Source organism: Oncorhynchus gorbuscha, linkage group LG13 (genome assembly GCF_021184085.1).
Source record: "Oncorhynchus gorbuscha isolate QuinsamMale2020 ecotype Even-year linkage group LG13, OgorEven_v1.0, whole genome shotgun sequence".
NCBI classification, from domain to species: Eukaryota; Metazoa; Chordata; class Actinopteri; order Salmoniformes; family Salmonidae; genus Oncorhynchus; species Oncorhynchus gorbuscha.
The window spans coordinates 42,553,138-42,560,683 of record NC_060185.1 but is presented as its reverse complement, the minus strand read 5'-3'; the positions used below and the strand labels follow the sequence as shown (position 1 = coordinate 42,560,683).

Below are 7,546 nucleotides of genomic sequence, written 5' to 3'. Positions count from 1 at the left end.
TAGTACAAGATCTAGATGAAGAGACCTGAGTAGTAGCGCTCACCAGTAGCCCTCCGCTTACTGATGGGCTCTGGCCTCTTACTGGACATGAATTAACAAAATGTCCAGCAACTCCGCAATAGAGGCACAGGCGGTTGGTGATCCTCCGTTCCCTCTCCTTAGTCGAGATGCGAATCCCTCCCAGCTGCATGGGCTCAGTCTCAAAGCCAGAGGAGGGAGATGGTTGTGATGCGGAGCAGGGAAACACCGTTGATGCGAGCTCTCTTCCACGAGCCCGGTGACGAAGATCTACCCGTCGTTCTATGCGGATGGCGAGAGCAATCAAAGAGTCCACATCTGAAGGAACCTCCCGGGAGAGAATCTCATCCTTAACCACTGCGTGGAGTCCCTCCAGAAAACGAGCGAGCAGCGCCGGCTCGTTCCACTCACTAGAGGCAGCAAGAGTGCGAAACTCAATAGAATAATCCGTTATGGACCGTTCACCTTGGCATAATGAAGCCAGGGCCCTAGAAGCCTCCCTACCAAAAACTGAACGGTCAAAAACCCGAATCATCTCCTCTTTAAAGTTCTGGAACTTGTTAGAGCAATCAGCCCTTGCCTCCCAGATAGCTGTGCCCCATTCTCGAGCCCGGCCAGTAAGGAGTGAAATGACGTAAGCAACCCGAGCTCTCTCTCTAGAGTATGTGTTGGGTTGGAGAGAGAACACAATCTCACACTGCGTGAGAAAGGAGCGGCACTCAGTGGGCTGCCCGGAGTAGCAAGGTGGGTTATTAACCCTAGGTTCTGGAGGCTCGGCAGGCCAGGAAGTAACAGGTGGCACGAGACGTAGACTCTGGAACTGTCCAGAGAGGTCGGAAACCTGAGCGGCCAGGTTCTCCACGGCATGGCGAGCAGCAGACAATTCCTGCTCGTGTCTGCCGAGCATGGCTCCTTGGATCTCGACGGCAGTGTAACGAGCGTCTGAAGTCGCTGGGTCCATTCCTTGGTCGGTTCCTTCTGTCGTGCAGGTGAAAGAGGACCCAAAAGCGACTTAACAGAAACAGAGTTTATTCAAGTCCAAACAGGGAATAACAGAAATCCTCTAGTCTGTAGAGGGGAATGACAAGAGAAGCGGCCACAGACTGCAGGTCGCTTCGGGTAGGCGCAGGCCGTAGTAGACAGAGACACCTGCTCACACGCAGCATCTGATGAAGGCAAAAAACACGACAGGACAGGGCGAAACACAATCACAGCATGGTGAATACAAAACAAGGAACCGACGGGACAGGAACGGAACACAAAGGAATAAATAGGGACTCTAATCAGGGGAAAGGATCGGGAACAGGTGTGGGAAGACTAAATGATGATTAGGGGAATAGGAACAGCTGGGAGCAGGAACGGAACGATAGAGAGAGGAGAGAGAGGGAGGGGGAGAGAGAGGGATAGAAAAAGGGAACGAACCTAATAAGACCAGCAGGGGGAAACGAACAGAAGGAAAAGCAAAATGACAAGATGATATAAGACAAAACATGACACTCTGATTGGGGATCATATTTAGGCAGCCATTTTCCCATTGTGCTTAGTGGGATCTTGTCTAGGTATAGTTGCCAGTGAGCATTATATCAGCTTCACGTTTCGTTTGTGCTCTTTATTGTTTTTGTTCTTTGAGTTTTTCTCTTCCTAATTAAAAGGATGGAAACATACCACGCTGCCTCTTGGTCCACTGCTTATAATGATCATGACAGTACAATGTGGTTGGCATGCTGCTGTTCATTGCACACTGATAGGATTGTGTTCTTACTTTGTGTGGGCGCATTTCTATACACGTGGTTATTATGTGAGCATTTATGTACCCGTTTTAAAAGAGGAACGTTGCATATTTCATTTGTGTGTCAAGAGAGTGAATTCCTTTTTTCAGCATGTGAACTGGATGCAATCAGTGTGTAGGGATAATCTTTGATTCCACTGGAGTCTTTGATTAAATGTTATTTTCTTAGCCGAAAGCAATTTTTCTTTTAGACAACGAAGTTATGCTACCCCTAGTAGTAGTACTGTATCCATCCGTCTTTTAGCCTGTTGTGAAGCTCAATGTATTGGAATATGACCATAAAACACAAAGACCCCACAGACTTTCTTCAGTTGTTTAATGTCTTAAAACTAAATATCTGTCCCATGTAGAGTTGGGGAAACACACAAGAGATATGTCTGATATACTAAAGAGGGTGAGTCATTCGTATCAGGACACAAAGAAAAGCATATATTAGAATGCAAAATATTGAAAGTATACAATCAAGAACTATACACAGTATTATATCTTATCACCACTAATTGTATTGGATAAAGCCCTGAGTTTGAAAAACGTTGGTCAGAAAAGACGAGACCAGAAAACTGAAATTAAAAATATATATATTGCTAGTCTTGTAGAAATTAGGAGTGAAGTTGCGTGGTGTGTCTGTGTAACACATTGTTGGTGCCAGACATGATTGCATTTTCAAGTAAAGTTTAATATTTACAAAAAGAACAAAATAAACAGAATAATAGCAATATTCATAAGAGCTGTGGAATTAATAATAATTATATTAATAATGATAATATTAACGTCAAACAAATTACCACAATTGTACTTCAAAGGACGCACAAATTTAAAGAAACATAATATGTTATAGTCTAATACAAAAAAAAGATGAAACGATACTTCAACACAAAATGGTACCCCTCGCTCCTTTACAGGTAACAACTGAGAGAAGCTCCGTGTTTTCTGTGCAAGGGTAGCGCAGTCATGGCCAGACCCTTCCCTTTCTACTGTCTTCTCTCCTGCAAATATCTCATTGTAACAGTATATTCGGCAACAGGGTTTGTTAAGTCATTAAGGGAAAATGTTGTATTTAAGTGACGTAATCATCATAGTCGTCCACCCTCCCCCAACAAACTCTACGCAAAGGCTACACATTGGTCATCCTTGCAGATCCCAGAATGCCTTGTGCCCAGATGTGATTCATTCCATGATGGGTGATTAAAGACAAGAGGTCTGTTACTAACCCTATAGCCCTAACCCTGCCCCTCTTTCTTACCCCCTTACCCCCCTTCACTCTAACACACTCTGCCGAGGGTCCCCTCCCTTCAAAGCTACTGGGGGAAAAGGATACAACAATAGCCTATGGTCTCTACTTGACAGTACCAAAGGTTATCCTTGCTTTACCCATCCCCTCTTGCTTATTGAGAAACACATGCACGTCTGTGTGTCTGTCTGTGTGTCTGCCTGTGTGTCTGTTTGGCTCCAGGATCTCTGTTCACCAAATATGAAAAGCAGCTTCATAACAAAAATAAACCATAAAACAAATGACAGAGGGAAAAAGAAAACAACATTGTCCCCATTGGAGTCAGTCTTCACCTATGGCTGGAACTCCCTCTGTTTGTTCAATATCAAATTCAAGGCAGAGTCATTTTCTTCATTACAATGTACACAACTTTCAATTGTTCTGAAGTAATGACAAAAATAACCACTGGATCAAATTTGGTCAAAAGTCAAGGCCAGCCCACCCATCTTGGGAATTGAATTCCACTTTTCCTTTCTAGTTTTCAGTTACCATTAAGCACAACAAGACCACTAAAGGAGTGACAGATCTTGTTCAGAAATCAACTTGGGGTTGACTACCAGCTACCTGAACGATGGGATCCATTGCAACCAATATTTGAATCTTCTTTTTTCTATTTTCTACTCTTTTTAAATCAATTGTTCATTCTCTCCATCAAATGTATACCCCATTCATCCTTCAAGTTGCAATCTCTGTTCATTTGGTCCACAAAACCCTGATTATGGAATACAAGAATGGACCTTTGTCAATTATGCATTTTGTTCCTCTAAATGTAATCATCAAATTAGAAATGTATTACATTTCATTCTACAGGTATTGCTTTCAATAGTGTGGTATGTAGTCCTTTTTAATAAAATTGTTTTTCAATTTTAAGTATCTCAAGTGTCTTTTTACATGTTGATTTGTTTGTCATCAATTCTATATGACTATCTTTATTACTTTAATGTACCATTGATTGTGCATTCTCACATTGATAATGCTGTGTTGATTGTGCATTCTCACATTGATAATGCTGTGTTGATTGTGCATTCTCACATTGATAATGCTGTGTTGATTGTGCATTCTCACATTGATAATGCTGTGTTGATTGTGCATTCTCACATTGATAATGCTGTGTTGATTGTGCATTCTCACATTGATAATGCTGTGTTGATTGTGCATTCTCACATTGATAATGCTGTATTGATTGGATATAATAGATTTGACAATATTGATTGGATATAATAGATTGATTGGATTGATTGGATATAATAGAGTTGATGTGATCAGTGATTTCTTGTCACCTTCCCAACAATCACAAATTCCAACACCAATGCTTCCACATTGCTGTCCATAACACAAGAAATAATGACATATTACTCAGTCAATGAGTTCATGGACTGAAATGATTAGTTGACCATCTATGTGTCCAAGTCTTTAACACTGAATGGAATGGGAGCTTCTCCTGGCTGGTCCCTTCCTTACCTCCTCCCCCCTACAAGACCTGGAACTTCCAGGAATTCTGGTCTTTGTAGTCCAGGCAGTCAGCTGCGTTGAAGTTGAGTTTCCAGGAGGCAGCTTGGTCCTTGTAGTCCAGGCAGTCGACGGCCCCGAAGCCCAGCGAGGCGGCTGTGTAGCCCTGTGAGGACAGAGAGGGGGACTGGCTTAGGTGCCCACCCATAGAGGTGATGGGGCTGAGGGCACCCCCTGTGGCAGAGAGCTGTGAGTGCATGGGCGACAGGTAAGAGCTGCAGTCCAGGCCAGTGAAGTAAGAGGATGAGCCTGCGTAGCTCTGGGTGTAGGCCGGGGCCTGGGTGTAGGTCATGGGGTAGGCAGAGGAGCGCTGCATGCAGGGCGTGGTGGAGGCTGATAGGGGGTCTGGCAGCGGGGAGATGGAGGCAGGGCTCCAAATGGACACGGTCGCGTTGGCACTGCTGGAGCTGGGGGTGATGGCGGTGCCAAGGGGAAGGGGTGCTGGACTGTAGGACCCGTTGGTGTTGGCACTGGCCTCAGAGTTGGCCTCCCGGGCTGGAGAGGCCTTCTTCTTAGGTGGACGAGGTTTAGACTGGCCCGTGCTCTGCTGTGCCTGCTGGCGGCATTTAGCACGACGGTTCTTGAACCATACCTGTGGAGGAGCACGTGGTGAGTTCTCAGACAACTCAGCTCCCATTCTGGCCAAACAATCACTGACGTTTTGTAAATTGACAATTGAACCACTTTCATTTTTGCAAGATCATTTAAACAATTCTAGTGGGCATTTATGCATGAGAGTATATAGCATGTTTATTACCTGTACACGAGACTCTGGTAGGTTGATCTTAAGGGCCACTTCTTCTCTCATGAAGATGTCGGGGTAGCGCGTCTTGGAAAACAGTGCCTCCAGGATGTCCAACTGCGCGCGCGTAAACGTGGTCCTTTCCCGACGCTGCTTTCTGGGGATGTCTAAAATACACACACACACACACACACACACAAATATTTATTTTTCCTATATTTCGTTTCATCATATATTTGTTTTTGTGAACCTTTTCCCCCTTGGCTATTGCTTTCAAATGGAACACGAGAAAAAGAGAAAGGAACAAATGAACTGTAAATCACTTGTTTGGTGTTTGGTCAAATTGCCAAGGTAAATAATAGTATAAATTAAATAAGTCTCATTTAGAATTTAATTCGTGTGTATTCGTGTAATATAATTATACTAGTAAGTAGTTACACTGAGGCATAAATTATGTTCTCTACGAAAATATGTATTGTATATTCAGGGGTGCTTTGTTTCCAATGTTATAGAAAATAAATATATGGCTCTGGCCTTCACACGTAATATCGTGGATAATTCAGCCAGAAGTCGTTTCGTTTGTTACATCATTAGATAAACAACAATACAGTTCAAAATCTAGTTGTTTTAAAATTGGTCAAAAATGTATCGTTCCCTTTTATGTAAAAAAAATGTGCTGTTTAATGTTCGAGTGTTTTATGAACGTTAATTAAAATATTTAACATTATCCATTGATTCAGATATACATTGTGGCTTTATAAAACATAAACAAATACTAAATAAAATACATTGTATAAAGGGAACGAAATTTATCTTGATAAAACATGTATCTTTTCACAGGAAGTTAGGTCTTAGTGAATTAGACTGGTGATCATAACGCATGGCCCTGGATCAATCATTGAACAAAAAAACACATTTTCATACAAATAGTTGTTAGGCCTACCACTTACACATCAAGTAAATAGGTCATCTCATTTTAAAGCTATCATTTTACTCCTGGGCCCTTCAAACAAGTTACTATGGACGTTCCCCATATCTTTAAAAAGATAAACAAACATGGAGTTTTTGTTTGTATGTGCGCAAAAGGCATTTCCATTTGAAACAACGATGACCGTCGAAATTTGGCATCAGCCAAGAATAAAATATGGAGATATATTATGCACAATTCGCTGTCATAAGTCTAACAATAAGAACGAAAACAACATAATTCGTTGTGCACCGATCATTTTACGCACTCGTTGCGCATGGCTAGGTTAGCAGTACCGCTTGGAATTCCGGCTGGATTCTGCCCGTTTTTCCATCATATAAAGTGCAATTGTTGAAACAAACATTTCTAAACCATGAAAAAGTTGAAAATATGACTTACTTGGGTATCCGACGGCAGAGTGTAGTAGATCCATGCCCGGGCCAGACAGAGTTAACCCGTTCACGGCGTAATGAGGCTGCTTAATGTAGGACATCATGCCTGTGCCGGCTTTAAAACGGTCCCTCACCCTCTCTCTCTCTCTTACACTCAGGCCGGGGGCCGGGTCTTCTGCTATTCTCCAGGGGGTGTCTCTCTCTCTCTCTCTCTCTCTCTCTCTCTCTCTCTCTCTCTCTCTCTCTCTCTCTCTCTCTCTCTCTCTCTCTCTCTCTCTCTCTCTCTCTATGTCCCTCCCTCCCTCTCTCTCTTTCTCTCAGACACTTGTTTTTCTTTATATCTTTCGATCGGATTTTTGTTTTGTTTTCCTATTTTGTTGCTGACCCTGTCGCAGTATGTTGTCAACTTTGGAGGCTACAGTAGCACCTGTGCCCGCCGGTAGAGTGAAGGTGCAGAGCGCCGGTAGAGTGCAGGTGCAGGGCGCCGGTACTCCTTGTCTGCTGCCTTCACACCTATTGATCAAACTGTTTCAAGGCACAGCTATTCAATTGGTATTGTGGTGCCGGTGTATTTTTTCAATTTCACTTACAAAGTAACCTGAAAGCAATAATTAAACACACTAACCAATGGTATGATCACAGTTTTAAGTGTGATAAACCTTTCAATCCACGTGCGCTTTCGAAGTGCTCATCGGCGTCAAGAAGTGACTGTATGCTTCCTTATTCTTCCCTTGTCAGATCTAGCGTTCCCTCGACTGAGCTCGAGCCTGTTGAAGTCTGTTGAAGCAAAGAGGATCAAGTCGTGCCTCCGGTGAGTGGCGATAAGCTTGGGTGAGAACGCGGAACTGAGCGAACCAAG

General features: G+C 43.2%; 1 protein-coding gene across 1 annotated transcript; it reads right to left on the bottom strand.

The window, feature by feature from the left end:
* Positions 1 to 2,106: 2,106 nt before the first annotated feature.
* On the bottom strand, positions 2,107 to 7,546 carry LOC123992938 (homeobox protein otx5-like). The gene is made up of 3 exons (XM_046294586.1): positions 6,695 to 7,546; positions 5,344 to 5,495; positions 2,107 to 5,178 (listed from the first exon to the last, which is right to left on the bottom strand). Exons 1-3 carry the CDS (start codon positions 6,789 to 6,791, stop codon positions 4,549 to 4,551), a joined length of 879 nt encoding a protein of 292 aa, XP_046150542.1. The 5' UTR covers positions 6,792 to 7,546; the 3' UTR covers positions 2,107 to 4,548.

Coding starts and splice junctions, on each gene's coding strand:
- LOC123992938 (XM_046294586.1), bottom strand. CDS start 6,791: ATGATGTCCTACATTAAGCAGCCTCATTACGCCGTGAACGGGTTAACT. Junction 5,496..6,694: donor CTCTGCCGTCGGATACCCAA/GTAAGTCATATT, acceptor TGTGTATTTTAG/ACATCCCCAGAAAGCAGCGT. Junction 5,179..5,343: donor TACCAGAGTCTCGTGTACAG/GTAATAAACATG, acceptor GCTCCTCCACAG/GTATGGTTCAAGAACCGTCG.